This window comes from Cannabis sativa, chromosome 5, assembly GCF_029168945.1.
Source record: "Cannabis sativa cultivar Pink pepper isolate KNU-18-1 chromosome 5, ASM2916894v1, whole genome shotgun sequence".
In the NCBI taxonomy this organism is placed as follows: Eukaryota; Viridiplantae; Streptophyta; class Magnoliopsida; order Rosales; family Cannabaceae; genus Cannabis; species Cannabis sativa.
In genome coordinates, this window is record NC_083605.1 from 27,439,811 (window position 1) to 27,466,956 (window position 27,146).

A 27,146-nucleotide genomic window follows, 5' to 3' on the forward strand; every position below is an offset into this window, starting at 1 on the left:
GAGTTATTTACAGAAAGCTGACCTGTGACAACTGATGGGCTGGCATCTGCATCAGCCTGAGTGATGGAGAACACCCTGGCTGGAGTGGGTATCGCCGGAGCTCTCGGTGCCTCTAATCGGAGCTGGGGACAGTCCCTCTTGAACTGTCCGGGCATGCCAAAGTGAAAGCATCCCTGACCTTTGCACTCACCCCGATGGTGCCTTTTGTAGCTAGGGCACTCGGGATAGGAGAATCGGGTCTCTGTACCACCAGGACGACTCCCTCTGTTCTAGTTCCCCCGGAACCTCTTGTTCTGACTCGAGCCACCTGAAGCAGTGGGTGTTCTCTTCCTCTGATCAATGGCCGAACCACTACTCCCCCTGCTAAAGCCTGATGCAGGAGGGGTAGGAGCCCCGCCACTCGCCGGAGTACTAGCTGACTCCGACATACACCCAACTGCGCCCTCAGCTCGTAGTGCCTTCTCCACCATCTGAGCATAGGTGGTGTTGTCGTCCGTGGTGATCATTAAATCGTGTTTGATCTTCGCATTTAAACCATCAAGATACTTCTCTTTCTTGCTGAAGTCGGTCGGCACAATTCCCGAGGCTAACCTCGCCAACCGATCAAACTGAGTAGTATACTCAGTGACGCTCATATTCTCACGCTGGGTCAGGTGAGCGAACTCTTTCCTCTTGGCGCTTCTGACCGCCTCATTGTAGTACTTAGCGTTGAAGAGTTCCTGGAACCTTTCCCAGGTCATGGTGGTGACGTCGTGAATCTGAGACACCATGTCCCACTAGACCAGAGCGTCCTCCTGGAACTGGAAAGTGGCACACACCACTCTGTCATTACCGGTGACACCCATGAAGTTCAGGATCTTGGTAATCACCGTCAGCCACTGTTCAGCTTTCATCACGTCCGGACCTCCCAAGAAAACCAGAGGTGCTTGCTTCCAGAACCCCTCATACAGAGGTTCCAATCTATTGGCCGCCACCACTATCTCGGCCTGGGCAGCAGGGGCAGGTGCCACTGGAACTACGGGCACTGGAACTGTAGGAGCACCTGCTGTCTCAACCTCTGAATCTCGTGGTCTTTCTCTTCAATCCGGGCTTGCATCTCCGCAAACCGAACCTCCCAGTTCTGGGCTCCCTGATCGGCTGGGGGAGCCTGGGCAGCCTGTGGCGGATTCTCATCATCCCGACAACGAGCCCTACCTCGGGGACCTCAACCTCGACCCCTAACAGGTGGGGGAAACTGAGCTCCCTGACCTTGATTCGACCCCACTGAGTTGCCCTGACTCCTGGTAGTCCGCCTGGCGTCCATCTGATTAGAACCGCCTGCAAAACCAAGAGTTGGCATATCAGGTCGTATTCAAGGAGAGCTTACTAATGCCGCTTAATTTGGAAATTAAAAACGAAACATGCGCCTATTCTACTATCAGGCTACTAACATGCTTCCTAACAGGCTTTTCTTTTTTTTTTCATAACTGAATAAAATAAACTACTAAAGCAATAAAGGCTTACTGAACCGTGAAACGAGCTAATTGCTGATGATGATTGTACATGTCGTGACGATCTTCGGAAGACAACCTGGCGGCTCTGATACCAAATTGTAACACCCTGACTAACATAGGCGTATTACGTGATTTTTAAACATGCTGTGCAGCTCGTTGCTAATCAACGAGGTTTATGGAAAACGTGATTAATTAAAATTTTTGCTTTTTAATTAAACTTGTAAAATATAATTACAAAAATACTCGGGATCCCGATTACAAAATAATTTACAAAAGTGAACTGTTTATACAAATTAAATGTCGCCTAGCGACTAATTACAAAATTAGCCTTGCTGTCCCGAGGATCGTACTCTCCAGGCCTAACCGCCCCGACATGTACAATCTTCACAAGCTCGTTCACGGTCCATCAGCTTTAGCCTTGCCTTTACCTACACATAAACATATAACTGTGAGTCGACAGACTCAGTAAGAAAAGCATAATAATATTCATACATAAAACCCGGTCATGATCAGACGCCCATACCCCCGATCATAACCCTAACTGCCGTGTCCAACACGATACTGAGTCCCACTACTGCCGTGTCCAACACGGTACTGAGTCAATACTACCGTGTCCAACACGGTACTGAGTTCTGAACGTTCATAGGGACGGTACTATTGACACGTAACAGCCTGATCGGTCGAACCGGTCATACTTCGGATGCTGGTCATACTCCAGCCTGTACCGACGTGTTACTATATCCACCTGATCGGTCGAACCGGTCATACTCCGGCTGCTGGTCATACTCCAGCTTGTACCAACGGGATACGTCAATAGTACGGAACCACCAACCAAGTGTCAGCCTGATCGGTCGAACCGGTCATACTCAGGCTGCTGGTCATACTCCAGCCTGTACCGACGTGATAGGGTTGGATGGTTCGAAGGCCAACATACATAACTAATGTAATCTAACAGGCTTCCTACATGCACGCTAAACATGTAATCTACATATGCATACTGTTATACTAATCTTACCTGGATTCCGAATTCAGGTGTGCCGGTCAACCTGACTGGAACTTTAACTGCGCGACGGATTACAGGCTCCTAAACCTTAAAAATCACAACACTATAAGTGATACGCTAAATCACTTCCCGGGGACTTAAACTAGGAACTAAAAGTTTCCCTATCGATAAAAAGCATGGGAATACCCCCTAAAACATAAAAACGAGGAAAACTAGGGTTTCTGAAATTTCCCCAACCGGTAGACCGGTTGCCCAACCGGAATTCCGGTTCTGGGAATTTTCGAAGCCCATCCGGAATTCCGGATGCACAACCGAAATTCTGGTTCTTCGCAGGCAGCAAACTCAAAAATTCATAACTTGCACAAATCGACTCCAAATCAATTCAAACCTTCCAGACCTACTCCATATGACCCAAAGAACATTTCTAAGGCACCAAAACCACCCAGATTGCACCATAGCAAAAATTACCATTAAAGCTCAAGCTTTGAGTTCTAAACTCAAACTTGAGCAAACCTAGCTAACATGCAATCAAACCAACATAAATCTACATAAACAAGCATAATATAACCTCTGAAAACAACTAAAAACATCAACAACATCACTGCAACAGATTATACAATTTCTTTCAAAAATCATATATTTTGCATAGAAAAACCATAGCTTTGCTCAACCTAAGATTCATGCTTCAAAAACAACTCAATTAACCTTAATCTAACAAGCTTTAATTACAGAATCTAACCACAAAACACAGCAGCAACCACAACCAAATAATCATGCATGCATAACACTTTTTTCATCAAAAATTCAACAACTTAAAGAGGAAAAGATGAGGAGCTAACCTAGCTTGGATTAAACACACAAAATCCTTGAATCCACAAGAAAAGAAGAGCAAGAACCCAGCTGCTCCTAGGGCCGAAAAAGAGAGAGGAAAAGAGAGAGTGTTTTGAATTTTTTTTTTCTATTTTCTAACTTAGTATTTTTTGAATAAAAAGAAATAAAAGCTATCTAATATAAACCAATATCATTACAGCCAAAAATAAACAATTAACATTTATTTTATTTCAATTAATAAAGTCACTAGAAGACAAAATATCATTGGGGCAAAAAGACCATTTTTCCCCTCCACACCAAAATCACATAAATCACACTAAAGGGGTATTTTTGGGAAATTCTAAATTCCCGGCCATTCCCGACATTCCCAATGTCTAATAAACCGCCCCAAACTACTAACATACTAAGTTGTGATTTCTACTGAGCCAAACACCGAGTTCCAAAATACCGGGCACCGGAATGCAAAATTATGCAAACTACTACATGACATAAAAATGCATCTCTGAATTCAATAAATAACAGTATAATAAATTATTTAAATAGCTATAAATAATTTTCATAATTAATCATGATTAACTGCTAATTTCCAAATTAAACTAAGCGGTCTTTACAAAACTAATAACGACTTCCTTCCCCAACGGTACCATCCTCATCCACTAGCATCAAACTGAGTTCCTGGAATGGGATAAAATAGAGGGTGAGCTTATAAAGCCTAGTAGGAAAACAACTAATATCAAAGGACCCTTGGTTTAATAAAATTCCTGCATGGTTAGCTTTGTAATAATAAAATATCTCATCACCGGTATCAAAATGTATAAACAAAGTAGATAGACCATAAATAATCACAAATCAAACGTCAAATGCATATCACACCGTCCACTAGACCCCTAGCTCTCAATACCAATCATAGAAAACGACATCCAAAACCAGGTAGTCGCATCTGAAATCCACCATAGTATCAGGACTCAGATTTAATTCACTCCCTGTACAGATTCTAGGTCTTTCACCTACAGGTGAGTGCACACCTGATCTACGTATGCTGACACAGAGACTAGGTCGTGAAACAACAATATGCACCGAACATGATCAACATGGCTCTCATCAGTATAACCAAGGCATGCAAATAATAAGCATAACAAAAGAACATATTCCTTTTTATTTTCTAGAAAATTTGGCAGCATAACAGCTGTATTTTGAATAAACCTAAAAATCATAACCTGCATAAATATTTGCACACAAAAATATATTTGACAATCAGTGCCCCAAAATAGCCCAGAAAAATATGCAGATTAAGTTTTCAAATTTTCAAATAATTTTGTAAATCATAAAAATTGGAATATGTTCAATGTTATACAACACATATAAAAATAAAGTCCAATAATCAAGTTGAGTCCCTACCTCTCCTGAGTCGTTAAACTTTTTCCAAAAGACGATCTTAAGCTCTTAAGTCCCGAGCTCCAATTGTTTAGTCCAATCTTTTTCCAAGAGATGAGCTATCAACTTTAAGTTTGCAGTTGCTCGTTTTCTTCAATTTCATCAAGTGATTCTGCAAGGAGTATGTGATTGGTACCTTGATCGTACGTCAATCTTCTGTGGGAAGGTGGCTCGAGTTTGACGGGCAGCATAGCTTCATAACCGTACGCCATTGCAAATGGTGTCTGACTGGTTGCTATTTTCTCCATTGTATGGTATGACCATAGAACTTTGGGGAGTTCTTCTGGCCAGTTTCCTTTGGCATCTTCGAGTTTCTTCTTTAGTGTATCCTTCAAGGTTTTGTTGACTACTTCAACTTGACCGTTTTCTTGAGGATGTGCCACTGCAGAGAAACTTTTGATGATACCATGGTTCGCACAGAAATCAGTGAAAGATTGGCTGTCGCACTGTTTGCCATTGTCTGAGACTATTTTGTACGGTAGTCCAAACCGGCATATGATGTTCTTCACTATAAAGTCTTGAACCTTCTTTGATGTGATAGTTTCAAGTGGTTCAGCTTTAGTCCACTTAGTAAAGTAGTCGACTGCTACCACTGCGTACTGCACCCTGCCTTTACCTAGGTAACTGTCCGATTAGGTCAATTCCCCAGATGGCAAAGGGCCATGGACTTTGCATCTGTGTCAGCTCGTTGGGCGGAGCTCTTGGTATCTTTGAAAATCTCTGACATTTGTCGCACTTCTTGACATAGGTTCTCGAATCTTCAATCATTGTTGGCCAGAAGTAGCCTTGCCTTAGAATTTTCTTCGATAAGTTTTGTCCGGCTGCGTGACTTCCACAGAATCTGTCGTGAACTTCAAATAGAAGTCGTGCAGCTTCATCTGGTGTGACACATCTGAGCAATGGCATCGAGAATCCTCTTCTGTACATGACCCCTTCTACTATGATGTACTGTGCTACCTTTCTTCTCATTTTTCGAGCATCATTTCGGTTATTTGGGAGTTCCCCGGAGTTGAGATAGGCCACTATTGGTGTCATCCAGTTTGGAGATGTGTCGATCATTTCGGTTTCTTCTGTGCTAATGATGCTAGGCTCTTCAAGGAACTGGATAGGGACCAGGTTTGCCTTGTCACTTATATTGCTGCTCGCCAATCGAGCAAACGCATCTGCCGTTGTATTTTCTTTTCTTGGAATTTCTCTGAGACTGTAGCTTTTGAGTTGTGCGATCAGATCATGTATTTTGCTCAAATATGCTATCATTTTTTTCTCCCCAAGCCTCGTATTCGTCGGATACATGATTTACCACCAGCTGTGAATCACTGCAGATCTCAATGTGCTCGACCTTCATTTCCTTCGCTAGTTTAAATCCAACGATCAGATCTCAATGTGCTCACTTCCACAGGTAACATTGCTTCCGAGCAGAATGCTAGCGAGAAGGGAGTATGTCATGTTGATGTTTTCTCAGTAGTTCTCTGTGTTGGGCTTTGTGCCCTAAATAAAACTCTATTTTAATGTAATCTTGATCATTCAATTATCAATAAAGGGATAGAAGTATTTTCATCACTTATTTAGTGTGTCATTTAGTTCATGTTATCTTTTATATGTTTATTTGATTTATAAATTCATCCAAATCCTTATCACATTGATATTCTTGTTTATTGTGTCACTACCACAAAATTCACTATTCACGTCGGTCAACGCGACTGTTCATCGCGTTGACCGACGTGAATAGTACTATATTCAATATATTCGTCACTTTTAAAATGTCACAAAAAATAAACAAATAGCGTCGGTTCTATCTTTGTCACTAATTACCCAACCGACGGTAAAAGTCAAAGAAATTTAAAAAATTCGTTCATTATTAGCGTCATTTTAAAAGCCTCACTTAAGCTTTGTGTGGCGTTTTAAAAATGACGCTAAAAACGATTGTGATTGTGAGAAAACGACGCAGATTCTCATATTGTTCACTTACAAACAGTCGAATACACTATATATCATTTTCACTTTTCCCTCTCTTTCTCTGAACAGCTCTCTTTCCCTCTCTTTCTCTCTTGCGATTTCAGTCTGAAGGTCTCTCTCTTTCCCCTCTCTTTCTCTCTTGCAATTTTGAATGTACGAAGCTCTGCGGGCGAGATTTCGAACCGACCATAGAGACACACATTTTCGAACAGGGCCTGATGCGATTCTGAAGCTCACCGTCGTAGGTCTCCTCTCCCACCTCCGTAAGTCTCTCTCGTTCCATCTCTCTGTCGTTCCATCTCTTTCTCTCTTGCTTTCAACTATAATCTATCTCTCTCTCTCAGTCTCTCATTTTTATCATCAAAAAATAATTTATCATTTTATATCATTGGTAGCTTCTGATTTGGGGGTTTCAGATTTGAATGTTATACATTTAGATTGAAAGATTTACATTGCTAGTTTTGATTATCTGATTCTCCCTTTAATTTGAAATTAGGGTTTTTAAACTAGGTTATATTAAGATTTAGAATATGATTTGTATTCAATAAATGTGTTTGTGGTAAGAATTGGTAATTAGATGAAATAGAAAAACATGTATAATTCGTATTGAATAGTGTTAAAAATACAATATTGTTGAACTGATCTGATTTTTTTATATTCAGGGTCCTTAAAAAGATTGTAGCTTTAACCATTGCTTTCAATTTCACAGGTTGGTTCATCCCAAAATGGTCCAATGCTGCAGATAATGATTCTGATGAAGGTAACTAATTTTGATTCTTTCAACAAAAATAGTGCAGAGTTTTATAATTAGCAATTTGCAAAGACTTCATATAGAATACTGAATGAATATAGCTGCAAAAACTTTTTCAGTTTGGATCTAATCATAATCTAAAACTCGAGTTTTTAACAAAAATGAAATTACCAATTATAGTTCTTATCATAAGGCTTCATTTATCAATGGAGTAAAGAAAGCTTTTTCTTCTTTAATTTCTGGTAAGAACTGGTAATTAGATGTTTGTATTCAATCTAATTATGTAATGCAAGAATGTTGTGGTCAAAATGGAAAAACCTTAATAGATAAAAATGCACCTCTGTTACAGGTTTGCCAATTATAAGGATTGATCCAATTTTTAATATTTAGGTTTAGTTTTATGAATGTATTATATGATTATTATAAAATTTGGTATTTAAATTGCTTATTGCTTACCAAAAAAAAGTGTTTATATAAAATAGGGGGAAACTCATTCTTGCATTACATAATTCTCCATATAGTTTTGTTTTTTTATAGATATGCATTACATTTATATAATCCAATAAAGAAAAAAAGGAGAAAAAAATGTTTAAAATTTTTGTAGCAGAAATATTCTTACAGGTTTTCACAATATTAAAGAGCACCGAACTAATGAAAATATAATACATACAATTATATCAAAATGTTTTGTTTAATTTAGTGTGGAACCCAAAAAACTTAATAGCACAAAAAGAAAAGAAAATAACTAAAAAAATGACTAAAGTAAACAAGCAACTTGTAGTTGAGGTCAGTTGTCTTATTCTTCATCTTCTTTTTCCCTATCTTGTATATACTGTGAGGAATTTTATGACAATTTTGAATGTTTCCGAGGGGTATTGAAATCAATGGCAGAGTCTGGGGTTATTTCTTTTATATACACATATATATATATTTATATAATATATTTAAATTAAAAATAGTTGTCTATGAAATCAATGGCAGAGCCATGTTTATTTTGTTGTATGTGTTTAGTGATTTATTTTACAAAAAATTATTTATTCTAATTGTAATATGCTTTTAACTTTTTCTCAAAAAATACGCATATGTGCTAACTTTGTTTATGCTTTTATTTTTCCAAGCATTTATATCTTATTATGACTCAAACAAGATTTCTACCCCCAATTGGAATCAAAGTGAATTCTTGGTTTTTGACATTGTTTGAAGTGTGGCCTGCTTGTCAGTTATGCAAGTTTATATTTTGATGAGCACTGCAGGAAATTAGAACAAGTGATTCTGTCTCCTGTAATTTAGAGCAGAAATAATATTTTCACTTGTTTGGTGTGTTTGTTTTCCTTCTTTTGTTTGAAATTCAGGTTCTTGCATAAAGCCCTCAAAGCAAAAGACAAGTAAAGAATTAATGACTGCTTCTGTTGGAGAAAAAATGTCACATGTTAATGTGGTTAAATTTCATTGGTAAATTCTACTAATAGCATTGCTCATTTAACACTATAATGTTTTCCCTCTAATTGACAACTTGTTCAACAAATAACAATATTACTCAAAAAGTAGATAGTCATTTTTTTTTTAATTATTATTGTGGTTATTATCAAGGAAAAAAGTGTTATTATTATTATATTATATGAAGCTCAATAATGGAATACTTCATCAAAAAAAAATTCTGTTTGTCATTTTTTTGGTATATACATAGTAGAATACAACAAATGAACTAGAAGCAGTATATTTTATTCCAATTTAAGGTATAGAGTGTACACACCACAGTATATTTATTCATATATTTGTGGTGGATTATGAAATTAATGTTTTCTTTCTTTCTTTCTCTTTTTCCTTTTTTTATGATAACAAAAATTGGGATTTTTCTCTCCAAGGATAGAAGTTGGATAATTAAGAAAAAATTTCATCAATAAATACATGAAAAGAATAAATAATGATCAAAAGGAATTCTCTCTTCTCCAAATCTCCTTGTAAATAGAAAAAATAAAATAAAATTTCTCGTTTCTTCAAATCTCCTTCTAAATACAATCTGCTGTTCCCTTAACAGATTCTTTTTTTTGCAAATTTAATTGTCTAATATGCTGATTTCTCTTTCATTTTGTTAGATCCTTGGTATAAAACTATTCTTTAAAGAAATTGCTTGAGCGCTAGCTTGGAATTGGTAAGCTACTCAAACTTTATTTCTTTATATTTTATAAATCCTAGAAGAGTTTGAATATCCTAGATATTCATCCATAGTGAAGTAAGTTCTGGAATTGCATGACTGCGGTCGGATGGGTGGTAATATTTGTACTGTTAATTATAGTTTTGTTTGTTTGTATTATTGTGGATGTTTTAATAGATTAGTTGCATGTTTAAAATTTCTGGGAACGTCCGAATTATAAATGTTATGCTGCCGAAATTTCGGTAGAAATTTTAGTAGGATTAGTATTTTATTAAATTAATTAGGTTAAGTTGATATAGAATTATTTTATTGTATTAATTAGGTTAATTAAATTGTTGTTTTGTTGTTTTGTTAGAAGTTTCGAAATGGATAGAGATTGGATGAGTGCGAATAAGTTAACGGTAAAATATAGGGAAGGTGTTGACTTCTTTTTGGAGTTTTCTGCAAAGAATGCGGATAATCCTGATTTGGTTCATTGCCCATGTCTCAAATGTGGTAACATGGAGCGTATGAAAATTGCCCAAATAAGAGAACATTTGTTTAAGAACGGTATAGACAGGAGTTATAAGGTCTGGTATCACCACGGAGAAAAAATTAGAAGATCGGGCGAGGGACCCTTTAGAAAGGATAAGATTGTTAATAATGTGGAGTATGAAGATGATCACATCGCAGAGATGATTAACAAAGCAGAGTTTGAATCTCAAGTTCGTCCTGAAACATTTCAAACTATGTTAGAAGATGCTGAAAAGTCGATTTACCCTAATTGTACTAGGTTTACTAAATTATCGACGCTTATTAGGCTATACAATTTGAAAGCAAAACACGGGAGGAGTGATAAGAGTTTGACAGAGTTACTAGCTTTCTTAGGAGAATTATTACCCGAAGGTAATGAGGTGCCTTTGTCTTTCTATGAGGCAAAAAAGACATTGTGTTCGTTAGGCTTGCAATATGAAAAGATACATGCATGTCCTAACGATTTCATCCTATATCGAAAGAGATTTGTGGATGAGGTATCATGTCCAATGTGCGGTGAGTCCAGGTGGCAAAAGAAAAAGAATTCTAATGAGGTAAAGAAGGGTGTTCCTGCAAAAGTATTGTGGTACTTACCACCCATACCTCGTTTGGTTCGGTTTTTTCGAAATGCCGACCATGCTAAAAATTTGACTTGGCATGCCAGTGATAGAGTGAAAGATGGTATGATGAGACATCCAGCTGACTCTCCCGCTTGGAAAACAATTGATGCTAGATGGCCTGATTTTACCAATGAGCCTAGGAATATCCGTCTTGGTCTCTCTGCAGACGGTATCAATCCACATACTTCCCTTAGCAGTAAGTATAGTTGTTGGCCAATCTTGCTTGTGATATATAATTTGGCGCCGTGGCTTGTTATGAAGAGAAAGTTCACTATGTTGACATTGATGATATCAGGCCCTTCACAACCTGGCAATGATATTGATGTATACTTAGCTCCTCTTATTGATGATTTAAGTAAATTGTGGTATGACGGTGTTAATGCATATGATGCCTATAGGAATGAAGCATTCAATCTTAGGGCCATGTTATTGTGGACAATCAATGATTTTCCTGCTTTCGGGAATCTTTCTCGCTACAGTGTGAAAGGTCATAATGCATGTCCTATCTGTGAAGAGAAAACATGCTCTCGCTATTTAACACATTCGAGAAAAATTTGTTATATAGGACACCGAAAGTTTTTGCCACCCGAACATGTATTTCGGACCTGGAAAAAGGCATTTGACGGTAAGCAAGAATTTGAAATGCCTCCCCCACCTTTAAGCGGAAGACAATTGGTAGAAAAAATGAATAAAATTCAATTCAATCTTGGAAAGCGAAAGTCAAAATCGAAGAAAAGAAAAGGAGGTAAGGGTGTCACAAATGAACCTCAGGGACCGTGGAAGAAAAAATCAATATTTTTTGAGCTTGAGTATTGGGAGCATTTGGTTTTACGTCACAATTTAGATGTGATGCATATTGAGAAAAATGTCTCAGATAGCTTAATTAATACCTTGTTTAATATTCCTGGTCGAAGTAAAGATGGAATTAAATCCCGTCTAGATTTGAAAGAGATGGGGATTAGAGGAAATTTACATCCAGAAATTATTGGTAAACGAACTTTTTTACCACCGGCGTGTTATGCCCTGACTAAGGAAGAAAAACGATCTTTCTGTACGTCATTGTCTCACGTTAAAGTACCCAAAGGGTATTCTTCAAATATCTCCAATTTGGTAGATATGGACAAATTAATTTTGTCCAGACTGAAGTCTCACGATCATCATATACTGATGCAACATACTCTGTCGGTGAGTATCCGTTCTGTTTTACCTAAGAAAGTTCGCTATGCCATCACCAGGTTATGTTTATTCTTTAAATCTCTTTGTTGCAAAGTGGTAGATGTGTCAAAGTTGGAAAATCTCCGATTAGAAATTGTTGAAGTGTTGTGTTATTTAGAACAACTTTTTCCTCCATCCTTTTTTGACATAATGATCCACTTAACTGTTCATTTGGTGAGAGAGGTAAAAATGTGTGGGCCAGTGTATTTGAGATGGATGTACCCAATGGAACGGTACATGAAAATCCTAAAGGGTTATGTAAGAAACAGAAGCAGGCCAGAGGGTTCAATTGTTGAATCCTACATCGTTGAAGAGGCTGTAGAATTTTGTTCAGACTTCTTGTCAAATGTAGCAACTGTTGGGTCGTGTCTTCCTAGATTTGATAATGAAATTAGTAAAGGGGGTCGGGATGTTTCTGTTTGCGACGTAAGTCGAGCTGATCGAGAGGAAGCACACCGACTCGTTTTGCAAAATGTTGATGAGGTTCAACCGTACATTGAGTAAGTTTAATTTAATTTTTAATATTCAATTCAAATTAAAAGTGTACTAATAAGAATAATGTTTAACTACATCTTGAAGGAAACATTTTGATTGGATCGAGACTACTTATCCTAGTAAGTCGAGGAACCACAAATGGGTGCAACATGAACATTATCGAAATTTTAGTACATGGTTGAAAGAAAAGGTATTATGAAATACCGAGTGATTTGAAAATGCCATTCTACCATGCCCTATAGAACATGAAGGCTTCGACACAGTTGGTTTAGCTGTAAACAATTTTGTAGCTTGGCCAAAGAACCTAATCAACATACATCCAGATGATTTAGCGAAGGTACATCATTTTTTTTCCTTTTCAAGTATATTTTCTTGAATAATGAGTAGGTTGAACTCAAATAGTTATTTGGTGATACTTTCTTTTTAAAGAAGCTAATGATAGTGTCTAGTGGGATGGGAATGCATTATTGGTGAAAATTTTGTGGCCATGATCTATTCAAAGCTAGTTTTGTAAGTATTTTAAGACTTTAACCTCGGGAGAAAACAAATCTATTATGATTTATGACTTTATGTTTTCTAAACTCTTGGATGCTAATAATTTCTTACAAAAACCTTAAAATTGCATCTTAAGCTGTCAATATTATTATATTTTGAAATTGTAATTAATTGTTTGATGTAGATGAAAGGAAAGAAGAAAGTTTCAAGAGATCATTTGGCTCCACCGACTCAGCCACCGATAAACCCAAAGGGGCCTAATAAACAGTCTGTCAAACGGTACATTCCCCCTGCAAAGACACAATTATTGTCTGGACTTTCAGAGATTGTGAAGAATTGGCCTGCTCAGAAATCAAAGAGATACTATATTAAACCGGAAGTGTTCGGAGGAGAAGGCCAAGAGTGTTGGATCAGCGCTGACGAGGTGGAAGATGTGTGCGAGCTCCATAAGATTGGAAATACTGTTATGTCTCTTTGGTGCAGGTATAATAGTTAATAACTAAGTTAATATCTAAGTTAAAAATTATATATACAACTGTTTATTAATAATCTGTTTTAATTTAGTTATTTGCAAGAACACACACTTAATCTTGGTGGGTTGAGGAATACATATGCATTTAATAATCCTGCTTCAGTATCAACTGAAGCTGGTAAACTCAAACAACGTTCAGAGAATCTATGTCAGCGAATGATGGGTATGCAACCTGAACAATGGTTGATATGTCCGTGGAATTCAGAGTAAGTATGTTTTTATATTAATAAATGTAACAAACTAATGGATTGATTAGTGAGTTGACTGAATTAACATGTTTTGTTCTGTAGTGATCACTGGTTGACAATTATGATTCATGCCAATACTCAAAGTGTTGCATATCTTAACTCGACGAATGACTTTATCTGAACTGATATTATGAAATGTATCCAAAAGTAAGTTATAATTTTTTAAATTTAGATTATGTTATAAATCAATTCATTAATTAATTTCTTTTTTGTTTAGTGATGTGGACATGTACAGGATCGAAAAAAATATACGAAACAAGGGTCCAGTAAAAATCAACCAATACACGTGTCGACAGCAGCCGGATGGAGTACAATGTGGTTATTATGTTATGAAGATTATTTAGAGTTTCATGACGGTTGTTAATGCTGCAAGTTTTTTGAAAAATCATGTAAACATGAATAACTACTCTTCTCTATTTAGTTTGTATTTTAATTATATATACTTTTAATATGTTGATTAATGTTTTTTGATCTTTTATTTTACAGTTCAAGTTAGACGCTCCCTATAGTAACGAGGAGATCAATGTCGTACGAGATGAGTTGGTCGAATTTGTGAAGCCATTGATTATAGATTAAGTACTTAAGGTTACTACACTTTTGATATAATACATGAGTAACAAGTTTTATGATTATTGTTATCTTTTGCATATATTATTAGTTTATATTTAGTTTACGATATACATGGAATTTAAGTTTTAGAATCGATTTTATTAACAATTTTGGTATTGTGTGATTAGTTAATAGAATCGATTACTAATTTAATATAAGTTTTAAAAATGTTATTTTAATTTTTTTTTGTATTATGTATTTACTATTATATAGAGTTATTCTAAAATTTGATAATGCAGGTGGGAAAAATTGCATGAAAAGTTTGCAATTTTCCCTTACTTATATTTGTGCTTTATTTTATAAGTGACGCAATAGGTAAAAAAAAAGTATTTTCGTAATACAGATGACATTTTTAAACCGACGGAATAAGTTTTTTGTGACAGTTTTAAAATGCCATGAAACATTTAGCGTCACTTTTTAACCGACGCTTCAAATAAAATAGGAAAGTAATTTTTTACCGTCGGTTTTCAAATGACGAAAATTGTATTTTGCGTCTTTTTAAAAACGACGCAAATAAAACACTATTTACGTCTACGGATTATACGTCAGTTCTGTAGACCGACGCAAAATCTTTATATGTCACTTATAAAACGACGAAAATACCCCTTTTTGTAGTAGTGTGTCGTCAGCACATTGGAAAGTGATCAAGATTATGTGATTAAATGTATTCCTAGATTTATCACTACACAGGGTTTAATTGATATGATAATCTACAACATAGTTTACTTCCACCTTGGATAAGTGCTATGTCCTTTCTAGGGCATTGGTTAAAGTAAAGCTTGGGTTGGATGCATGGAGTATGCATTGGAAGGGACCGATATTTAACCTTGATTAGATATGATAAGTTTACCGTAAAATCTATTAAATTCAATATCACCTAGTTGATCCTAGATCAAATCATCTTAATCCTAACATGGTTAGGTTCGATCTCAAGAGTGTTATTCATGTTCTTTGATACGTTAGTTAAGCCTACTTTTTGGTTAGGGTGATACGTACATTTTGGAAACATGGTAGTACAATTGAGTGAGAGCGCTAATCATAGATATGGAATCTATAGCTTCTATCTTGACATAGAAGTGAAATGATAATTTCCTTCGAGCTTGCCTAAACAGAGATAAATGGTTGAGTACTCATTTTAGTGATTATGTTAGTTCACTGAAATATCATTTATAGGTGGCTAGGTGTTTTAAGGATAAAATAATTTGAAGGGTGTAACGGTAAATTAGTCCCTATGCAATGTAAATCATCTATTGAGGATCATTGATTATTGGGATTATAACAATGGATAATTAATAGTGTATCTATATCGTGGAACATATAGAGCGTTCTATATAATTGAGAGTGCAATTCCAAGTTCTATGGTGGATGCAATGAGAAATTAATAAGTTAGTGGATTTACTTGGTAAATTCTAGATCTGCTTATTGGAAGCTCGGATATATAGGCCCATGGTCCCCATACTAGTTGAGACAATATTACTTGTAAGACTCAGTTAATTGATTTTCATTAATCAATTATAATTCTAAAATTAGACTATGTCTAGTTTATGAATTTTCACTAAGCTAGGGCTTAATTGTGAAGAAAAGAGATTCTAGGGTTTATTTGTTAATTAAGAGACTTTATTAAGTCTAATTAATAAATATATTAAATTATAATTTTATTTAATAATTATTTTAATTATTAAATAATTAGTTTTGGCATTTAAGTGGTTAAATTGGAAAAATAATATTTTTGAGAAAATAAGATGAATAATTGGAAAAATGAAAAAATTGCAAAGTGGGGCCCAATGTCCATGGCCGCCCACTTAAGGAGCAATTTACCATTTTATTTTTTCATTATTTTAATGCCAAATAAATCTAACCTAACCCTAGGTGGTTTCCTATAAATAGGTAGTGATGGCCTCAAAGGAAAAGATGATGCAAACACTTTCCTTCAATAAAATTTGAGCCAACTCTTTTATACCTATTTCGAAACCCTCTCTCTCTCTTCCTCTCTTCAAACTGAACCCTAGAGTGATTAGAGTAAGTGCCCACACACATCAAGTGGTACTCAATCGTAGTGTGTAAGGCTGTGAAGAATCCAAATTCAAGAGAAGGAGAATCGGGCTCAGATCTTGGTGATAGTTTTTTACAGAAAGGATACAAGGGTTAGAGATCTGAGCGGAAGGAGTCACTAAATTCTGCTGCAACCACTGTAAGGTTTCTCATACCTTTCATGTGTTTATTTCATATTGTTTTAGAAGTTCATGTTTAGGATGTTAAAAACATACTTGTTAGTAAATCTAGATCCTGGTAAAATATATTCCAACACTCTGAGCCCAAAGTACTTGAGGTAGCTCGTCGACCCATCTACCTTTGGCAGCGTCTAACTTCTTCTTGATAGTATCCTTCAAGGTTTTATTAACAACTTCAACTTGTCCATTCACCTGAGGCCTGGATACTGATGAGAAGCTCTTAATTATTTTGTTCCTCTCGCAGAACACAGTGAACAAGTCACCATCGAACTGAGTTCTGTTATTAGATACTAACTTTATGGGAATTCCAAACCTGTAGGCTATATTTTTGACAACAAAGTCTAGGACTTTCTTGTAGGTTATGGAGACAAGAGGCTTGGCCTCGATCCATTTAGTGAAGAAATCAACTGCTACCACTGCATACTTGGCTCCCCTTGCCCTGTGGGGAGTGCCCCAATTAGATCAATCCCCCATATAGCAAATGGGTAAGGCGAGGTCATCATCCTTAGTTGTATTGGTGGTACGCAAGGTATATGTGAAAATCTCTAACACTTGTCGCATTTTTTGACAAACTCGTGGGTGTCCTTATTGATTGTTAGCCAGTAATATTCTTGTCTTATGATCTTTTTAAACAGACTCTACCAACATGGATGATCCCCACAAAAGCCCTCATGAATTTCTCTGACGATTTCGTTTGCTTCTGTAGGTAGAACACACCGAAGTAGAGGCATGGAATAACCTCTTCTCTACAATTTTCCCTTGACTATTGTGTAGCGAGGTACTGTATATAGGAGTTTCCGTGCCTCATTCTTGTCAGTTGGAAGTTGGCCGTCGAGTAGATAGTTGATTATAGGGGTCATCCAAGTAGGTGAGACATCTATCATCTTAACATCTTCTTTTTCACATATACTTGGCTCATTTAGCACTTCAACCGGAACCAAGTTTAATTCATCCAAATTGCTCTGCGAGGCTAGTTTTGCTAAGGCATCAGTGTTAGAGTTTTGTTCTCTTGGGATTTGCTCGATTTTAAAGTAATCAAACTTTTCCAAGTTCTTCTGAACCTTCTCTAAGTACTTAGCAATTTTTAGGCCCTTAGCTTGGTATTCCCCGAGAACCTGATTTACAATCAGTTGCGAATCACTATGACATATGAGATTCTCGATCTTCAAGGCCTCGACTATCTTCAAGCCAGCGATCAAGGCTTCATATTCGGCCTCATTTTTTAATGCGTCAAATTGAAATCTCAAAGCATAATGAAACTTAAAGCCTTCTAGTGAAATTAATATTACCCCTGCACCCGAGCCTTGCTCATTGGATGCACCATCCACGAATAACTTCCAAGTGTCAGTGTCTCGATGAACAGTCTGATTTTCCTCTAGAGTTATTCCTTCTATTAATCAGTTTGCCAAAGCTTGGCCCTTGATGGATGTTCGAGCGTGATATGTTATGTCAAACTGCCCCAGTTCAATTGACCATTTTATCAATCTTCCAGAAGCGTCCTGTTTTGATAAAACTTGTCTCCTGGGTTGATCAGTTAACACTTTTATTAGATGTGCCTGGAAGTAAGGCCGTAACTTATGAGACACCTGGATGAGGCATAAAGCAAGTTTTTCAAGAGGGGGATACCTCGACTCTGCCCCCAGTAACCTTTTACTAACATAGTAAAGAAGTTGGTGGTGCTTTCCATCTTCTCGCACGATAGCTGCACTAATTGCGTCTTCTGATATTGCCAGATAGAGTGAGTAATGTTTTTTCAGTTACTAGTTTTGCCAAAACTGGAGATGTTTCTAAATGCCTTTTAATCTTCTGAAAGGCCTCCTAAGACTCTTCTGTCCACTCAAATTTCTTGTTGCCTCGCAATATATTGAAAAATGTCAAACCCTTATCAATTGATTTTGAAATGAATCTGTTAAGGGCAGCCATCCTTCCTGTTAGGGCCTGGACTTCCTTAGGCTTTGTTGGTGATGGCATATCTATCAAAGCCTTGATTTTCTCAGGATTTGCTTCAATGCGCCTCGCGTTGACTATGAATCCCAGAAATTTCCATGAGGAAACTCAAAAGGAACATTTTTTCAGGTTAAGTTTCATATTATACTTCTTTAATATTTTGAAGCATTCTACGATGTCAGTGGTATGACTCCCACTTTTTACAGATTTTACTAACATATCATCGACGTAAACCTCCATGTTTCGTCTGATTTGATTCGCGAACATCTCATTCACCAATCGTTGATATGTTGCCATAACATTCTTCAGCCCAAACGGCATGACTTTGTAGAAGTAAAGTCCCATGTTGGTTACGAAGCTCGCATGTTCCTGATCTGGGACATGCATTTTTATCTGGTTATATCCAGAATATGCATCCAGGAATGACATAAGCTGGTGCCTAACAGCTGCATCCACCAACTGGTCAATCCTGGGTAGTGGAAAACAATCCTTTGAGCATGCCTTATTTAGATCAGAGAAATCAATACAAGTTCTCCAAGTTCCGTTAGGTTTTGGGATGAGAACAGGATTGGCTATCCATGAGGGGGAAAACACCTCACGTATAAAGTTATTGACTAATAACTTATCCACTTCTTGTTTGAGTGCTCCTTGTCTCTCAGAATCCAGGGTCTCCTTTTTTGCCTCTTTGCTGGGTAGTTTGGATCGACATTTAAATGATGGCAGATAATATTAGGGTCAATCCCTATCATATCTCCATGGTTCCAGGCAAACTGATCCTGGTTCGCCCTTAAGAAACTTATTAGCTGCTATTTCAACTACTCGTCCAGGCTCTTCCCAATGTAAACACATTTTGTGGGATTTCCTGGGTCTAGAACAACTTCTTCCAATTCTTCAATTGGTTTCAATAAGTTTCTTTCATCTTGAATCTGAGGATCAAGATCTTCATCCTTCTTTTCGCTTTCCTCTACCAAGACTGCCATTAACTTGTGACCGGATTTTCTGTGTTGTAGCTCTATGCGATAACAATCGCGAGCTAGCATCGGATTTCCTCACACCACTCCCACACCCTCTGATGTTTGAAACTTCAAGGATAGATGCTTGATCGAACTAACTGCCCCTAGTCCGATCAATGTTGGACGACCCAATAATATATTGTAAGCTGATGGCAGGTTGACAACCAGAATGTCTTGCATAATTGTGGCGGATAGGGGTGCCTCACCCAAGGTTAAGGCGAGCTCAATTATACCTTGACATGGCGATACTGTCGCCAGTGAATTCGCATAGATTTACCATGCAAGGCCTTAATTTGGCCTTTTTGAGCCCCATCTTCTTCAGTGTTTCCCTGTAAAGGATGTTCACTGAACTCCCGTTATCTATGAACACCCTCTTTATCCTTTTATTGGCGAGTTGGATAGTAATCACCAACGGATTGGCGTGAGGGTACCTCACGTTCTTCTCATCTTCCTCCGAAAATATGTGGAGGTTCTTCAGTTTTTACCTTCTTGGAAGGTTTTGGAGCAAATACTGACTGCTCATTTTTTATTTCCTTCACATAGCTCTTTTGGGCATTGTTGCTCTCTCTTACAATATGCGGCCCTCCCGAGATAACCAGGATGTCCCCTCCTTCAATAGAAGGAGGTTGTAATCCCTGGTTGCTTGGGTTGTTGGGCAGATTGGGCTGGTTATGTTCATTGCCCTGTCTCTTCACATATTGCTTGAAGTGGCCCCGCGCGATGAGACTTTCTATCTCATCTTTCAATTGACGGCCCTCGTCTGTTGTGTGCCCAATGTCTTTATGGTACTTGCAGTACCTGGTTGGATCTCTTTTATGCCTCACGTGCCTCATGGGCTCGGGTTTACTGAAGGCAACCTTGTGCTCATGCACAAGGTAAATATTTTCTCGGGTTTCATTAAGCTCGGTATAAATAGTATAAACTGGCATGTACTTTTCGTGCTTCTTTTGTTTCTTCTTGTCTTTGGACGACGCCTTAGAGTCGTCTTTCCTCTTTGAGCCAAAGGCCCATGAATTATCAACTCTAGTTGAGACAGTGCTTGTTGAAACATTGTTGGGTTTGCTTCTCGAACCATTTTTTAACAAGTTCCTCTATTTCCGAGCTTCCTCCTTTCGAACAAACACCTGGGCCCTCTTGTTGAACTCAGTGATATTCTTCACTGGAGGACCATGTAAGTCGTCCCATAATTTTCCCCCAGTGGTGGTTAGATTAGTAGTGATCCCCGCCTGAAGGGCAGTAAGCTGTATACTATCATCGAGATTTCTTACTCTTGCAGCAGCCGTGCTAAAACAACTTAAATACGCCTTAAGTATCTCTCCAAGTTGTTGCTTTATGTTGGTGAGTGAGGACACTTCGGGTCGTCTATCCCTTGCAGACTGAAACTGCTTTTTAAAATCCTTGGACAGTTGTTCCCAAGAAGTAATGGAAGGATGAGTAAATTTATTGAACTAGCTGCTTGCTGCTCCAACTAGTGAGGTGGGAAACAAAATACAACTTAAATTGTTCGTAACATTGCTAGCTTGCATTATTGTGTTGAAGTTATTCAAATGCAAGACCGGATAGGTGGTTGTAACATACGAGGAGACGTGAGGGTTTTTAAATCCCTGGGGAAAAGGAGTATTCATGATATCTAGATGGTACGACTCGAGTTCCTCATTTGAGTCGTATCAGGATTATTTTCCTAACTCCCCCAAATGATACCTTCTGAACTTATCCTCCAACTTGTCTATTCGCAATTGGATAAGATCCTCTTACTTTGGAATGAGTTGTTGGCGAAGATCAAGTTTTTTCTGATTCAAGTGCTCTCGCAGATCTGGTTGGTTATAGATACTAGCGAACCTCGTTCTACTCACTGACTGCGTCCTGCTTACGAACCTCGTCTTGCTCATGGACCTCGTCCTTGAGTGACTTGTAGTCTTACTGGTTCTCATGCTTTCTTGATCATTATTACGACGAGTACTTTCTACTCCTCAAGTTAATCGACTATGGGTCCTTGAGTGCCCCGATGTCACACTCGCTTCTTCACGCCCCGTTCTTCCCCCTTAGGCATGGTTCGTTATGTTTCCCCCATTGGGATTTGTACGAGCCCCTTCTCTATGGGTCCGGGAAGAATGTTGGTGGTTCCTACGCTCGTCAGGTTGTTTCCTAGGATTTTCCTTGTTTCCACGAGGAATTTCCTGTTTCCTGGTTTCTAGCCGCCTCCCATTCTCATTTCTATGAGATGGTTCTCGCTGATCATTTGGATTTTCCTTGTTCTTCCTGAGCATTTTGAGGGTTCTCCTGAGATGTTTCATGTCTCCTGGTTCTTCTCGTGGCCTTCTCACTCCAGGGTCAGGTTAATTTTGAGTATTATTCCCCGATGACGCCCTGGTCGCGACTGCCTCACACTCCAATTCAGCATTCCACCAATTTGCCTCCTCCAGACGGCGCCTGAGATGACAGTTTTCCATTTTGACAATAGGTATGTATCTTGTAGGGTCATAAGCACCCTCATCCATGGGTTGAGCACCCCCAAGATTGGGTTCTTCATCCCTCACTCTAGGATTTTTGTCCATTTGCATGCTGAGTCCTCCTCGGACGTGTTATTCGTTTGCTAGGGCCACCCTCAAGTTGGGTCGTCCTAGAGTGAGTGCTCTGAGTGCTGGGGCCACCCTCATGGTGGGTCCTCCTGGAACGAGTGATCCGAGTGCTGGGGCCACCCTCAGGTTGGGTCCTCCTGGAGTGAGCGGTCCATTTAGACTAAGAGTTGGAAGGCCTCGTAGAGCCCATTGGCTCTTTTCCAGGACGGTGAAGAGTTTCTTCATGTGGTGTGTCAACGTATTCTGTGTTGTCAGCCATGAAGAGGATTATTTTTTGTATGTAAGGAGGGTTTTTTTTGAGCTCTTTCACGAAGGCTCTCAATGAAAGCACCAAACTGTTAACACAGATTTTTGTTAACTAGATTTGAGCCTAAGTTGTAATAAACTTGCACAGAAAATTAAAACAGTAAGAACACGAAAGTTTTTACGTGGTTTTGCAGTTAAAATTCTGCATAGTCCACGAGTCAATTTTATTAGATTTCTGATACAATTCTAGGGCCTTTCCTCTTATGAATTTTTTTGGTCCTTTTTTCAGTATAACATGCCTCTATTTATAATTACATAGTCAGGCAGTTAATTACATAGTTGGCTGATATCTTTACAACAGTTATCCCCTAAAATCGTGGGGTTTAATTACATACCACGTAAAATAAATGAAGATAATATTTGAATATCACACAGCTGTGATATGTCTCCTTTTACCGGGTCAAGGTAATCGTGTATTAAATACGTTGTAAATCATAACGTTCTCGGATGTCTCGATGGGAACACATCATCAATAATCTTGGTAGCGAGCAAGAGCATTCCCACATCTTTTTTGATGATGAAAAGCACGTGATCTGCTTCATACCAAGGCTTGGAACAGGGAATGCGCATACCTCGGATGTAATGCGCAATTGGGTGGGCAGCGTGAATGTGTGACATCTTAGTCTTCATTGACTTGGCCTTGTTAAATTTGTGGTACAATGCTTGGATGGAATCATCAAAAAGACAATCAGTAGTTGCGAAATTCAACGTCACAGCGGAAGAATACTTACCTTTTTTCCGAAGGTAATAGAATATGGTGTTCATATGCTGAGAAAAAAAAACAACACAGAAACACAAATGAAAAGGTTTAACAACTGTAAAAAAACTGAAATGTAGTATCAAAACTAAAAAACATTTATAAAGCAACTAAAAACAAACTACCATAAGTACAATATAAATTGGAAACTTTACCGAGTCGTTCATAAACATGTCGCATGTGGCCAAATGGTAAAACCAAGTTTTATCCTCAACATAATCAACACCTAGCCTAAAACCCGGGGTAAATTTCTTTGCGCCGTCTTCATAACAATTATAATGCCTACAACAACAAAAAAACAGCAAAAAAATAGAGGAATAAAACTGGAAAAAAAAATAATACAAAAACAGATTTAATAAAAAACAGTCACCTAGGATGTTTAAGCAATCCTTCACCAATCCAAGAGTCAAATTTTGCCTCAATCTCGGTAGATACGGGATCAGCAAAAGCATCATTAAGAGCATAAAGGCCCTTCACATAAGTCACCATTTTGAAATCCCTATCATCCCCAGCTGATTGAGAACCTGAGGACATAAGCTCCATTGGAGTGCTCCCGACATCAGCAGACCCGAAATCAACAAATGGAGATTTCAAGGCCGGAGCACGCTTCCTCTTATCCAACAGAGGTGTATCAGAGACAGTATCCTCAGTTTCTTCATCAGTATGAAGGGCATCTGACTTTTCACCAACAACATCTGGATTGGGTGCGGGGACCTAAAAAATAAAGAATGCATTAAAACAGTTGCAAAACATACTAGAAACTAATGAGCAACCAAAAAGAAACCTAGTTTTTTTGAAAACAATTAAAAGTAAACTTACATTGATTTTAGCAACAGCCTCCAAGCCAGCCAACACAACTTGATCATCATCTATTACAAGCTGGCTCAACCCATCAAAGAAATCGCCCCCCTTCAATCGAGACTCATCGCCCTTCGGCTTCTCAACATCCTTAACATTTTTATCACTCCCTCCAACATCCTCAGATGGATTCACATCAGCAGAAGGAACAGCAGTAACAGCCTTGTCAGCATCATCAGCATCCCCACCAACTTTAACCAACTCACCACCATCGTCGGAGTCGGAATCAATATTTTCTGGATCAGGCAATTGCTTCTCATCATCCTCGGCATCATCATCATCATCATCATCATCAGCATCATCATCAGAATCTTGAGTTACTAATTCATCCGATGACTTTCCCTGTATCAACCAACATAAATGAAACTTAAATAAAACAGTAAAGAAACTATACAAAAAAAAATATAAAAAAACCTAAACAATAAATAAGAATAAATACCTCGTCAGAAGGACGACGATGAATGGCATTAACCTTCTCTTGGATATCCTTAATTACAGTCATTACGGATTTGAAATTAAAATCAACAAAACACCTCAACGAAATGAAGTCCTCGGCCAATGATGATTGATTCGAACTGAGCATCTCCAGCTTAGATTTCATCCAATCAATATCTGCTGAATCAGACTTCTTTGAAGATGAGCCACCCTCGAAGGATTGCTTCGCTACACCACGTTCATCAATAGATTCATCGAGAAATAGACCGTCAAGTTGAAGCTGCTGCCTCTCTTCATCAGTAGGACGCATGTTTTTTATCTTCAATCGAACAAGGCATAATCAAACATAATATGAAAAAAAATTAAAACAATTGGAAAAACCAAAAAAGAACAACATATATAAAGGCGAAAAGAAACGGGAAAAAAACGGTAAAGAAAGCGTAAAGTACCTTCTCCAAAGGTAAATCAAAAATCTTGCCCTTCAAGTCTCGAAGGGTTGGATTTTTGGTGACGATGGTGTTGCTCCAGTTCAGAATCCTGGGAATAGAAGATGAAACTCTCTTACAGAAAGAGTTCACCATTGCAGGACAGCATTCATAAAACCAAATAGTGAAAACCCAAGGACATCCCAATGCCCTATACCAGCCATCATATTGGCCTCCCTTCTCTGCCTTTCTATTTTTCATAATGATCCCATGCTCAATCCTACCTTTGAATGAGTCAATTGTCAATTCAAATGATTCCCTACCCCAACAATACTCATCCCACCGACCGCTATCAACTACATCTAGAACAAACCTAGACACTTCTTTGTCAGGAGTATTGCTAAGAAGAAAACACTGAATGAAATACAAAACAGCCATTTTCAAACCAATAGACTCATCCAAACCCCACCGACTACCCAAAAAAGCATCCTCGATGGCTTTGTTGTCAATAGTTTTTACACCACGGAAACATGTTTCTACCAATTGATTTGTTTCCTGTGAAAACAACAACTTGTTGCAATCACCGAAACAATCTAAACCAGAAATCAAGTAAAATTCTTCGGCACTAAACCGTATGCAACGGCCAGCAACCTTAGCCCAAAACTCCTTAGGATTAGGCTGTAAAACTTCCCTTAGTAATAAACTATGTACGACTTGTGGATGAAAAACAAACTCAGGCATATCCAGAAAATGCCCAATGAGTTTGACGAAACAAAGAAAGCAAATTAACAGATAAAGTGTTTTTAATATTATCTATCACAGAATAAACACTGGTGCATACACACTTAGATCTGTAAAAATCAGAAGGACTAAATTTACAGTCCCAAACCTGCAACATAACAAAAAAGGGCCAAGATAAATTATAAATCCTGAATAAAATAGTATGAAAACTGTAATACAACTACAAAAAAACTAAAAACAAACTATCAATGGCAAACAACTACACAGAAAATAACAGTAAAGACCTTAAATCGTTTGGAAACATAAAAAAAACAGTAAACAACTAACCCTAAAAGAAATCGAAAAATGCAGTATAAAAAGAACAATAAAACTATATTAAAACAACAAACAAACTAAAAAACATATACAACTATAGAAAAATATAGAGCAAAGATTTGAAAATCGTTTTGAAATCTAAAATATAACAGCAAACAACTAAACCTAATGAAAATCGAAAACACATCAAAACATACCAGTAACAAACTATTAAAAAACTGAAAAGAAACTACCGAAGACTGATTGAAAACACCAAAAACGAAAACAAAACACATAACCTGTAAGCACAAAAAAACACTGAAAATAAAGAAAACAAAACAAAATTAAAGAACAACACCCAGACCAGAATCAAATGAAATGATCAAAAGCAACAATAAATAACTAAAAAATTTAAAAACATGAAACAAAATGCGCAAATGAAACCCTAAAATCACACAAAGCATAATGAATATGAAAACGCCAAAATCTGGGTAAAGCATAAATGGAAGAAAGGGGGAAACGAAAATAAAACTAAAAACCAACCTCAGTCCGATCTTCAGCATGTGTAATAGATTTTTGAAATTTTTTCCCAGAAATTTCTGGAAGCGTGGGCTCCTCCAAGTTCAGCTTCGTTTTCTTCGAAGAATGGGGTCTCACACGCTTCGGCATTGGAGCTTCAAAATCAGAATCAAAATCATCAATGATTGGGCGTTTACCCTTGGATTTGTTGGCCAAAGATTTCTTGCCCATTTTTTATTTCTGTTTGAGAAGTGGAGAAGGGGATGAAGATGAACGAGTGATTGCCATACTATAAATAAGATTGAAAAAAACTGAAACAGAGAGGGAAAAACAGTTGCTAAATCGTGGGCTAAGAGGAAGTTGAAAATTCGTGGATGAACCAAAAATAAGAGGGAAAAACGTGATAAATTATGGGTGGTTAATGGAGGTTACTTGAATTCAAAATGAACTTAGAGAACAGAAATGAAGAATCGAAAATGAAATGAAAACAAAATGAAAAAAGAGAGGGAAGAGAGTATGATTTGATTGATGATGTATGGGGAGAGCACACGTGTATGCATGGTATGATGAGTAAGTGGTAAATGTGTAATAAAAATAACTTTGTAAGTAGAAATGTAGTCATAGGCGTGTGAGGGTAATTTTGTAATAAAGTGTGTAAAAAGGATTTTTCATGTAAAAATTTCTATATTTT

The 27,146-nt window shown here is 37.6% G+C and overlaps 3 protein-coding genes across 3 annotated transcripts; 2 read left to right on the forward strand and 1 right to left on the reverse strand.

Annotated features, from left to right (window-relative positions):
• Positions 1-9,988: 9,988 nt before the first annotated feature.
• Positions 9,989-12,475, forward strand: LOC133038248 (uncharacterized). The gene has a single exon (XM_061116338.1). It carries the CDS (start codon positions 9,989-9,991, stop codon positions 12,473-12,475), a length of 2,487 nt encoding a protein of 828 aa, XP_060972321.1.
• A 97-nt stretch (positions 12,476-12,572) lies between these two features.
• Positions 12,573-13,883, forward strand: LOC133037862 (uncharacterized). The gene is made up of 4 exons (XM_061115568.1): positions 12,573-12,803; positions 13,146-13,444; positions 13,526-13,699; positions 13,784-13,883. The coding sequence occupies exons 2-4, from the start codon at positions 13,146-13,148 to the stop codon at positions 13,860-13,862; spliced, it is 552 nt and encodes a 183-aa protein (XP_060971551.1). The 5' UTR covers positions 12,573-12,803; the 3' UTR covers positions 13,863-13,883.
• Positions 13,884-22,858: 8,975 nt separating this feature from the next.
• Positions 22,859-26,686, reverse strand: LOC133038249 (uncharacterized). The gene is made up of 9 exons (XM_061116339.1): positions 26,480-26,686; positions 26,191-26,235; positions 25,722-25,790; positions 24,926-25,315; positions 24,481-24,795; positions 24,003-24,383; positions 23,554-23,897; positions 23,339-23,465; positions 22,859-23,194 (listed from the first exon to the last, which is right to left on the reverse strand). Exons 1-9 carry the CDS (start codon positions 26,684-26,686, stop codon positions 22,859-22,861), a joined length of 2,214 nt encoding a protein of 737 aa, XP_060972322.1.
• Positions 26,687-27,146: the final 460 nt, after the last annotated feature.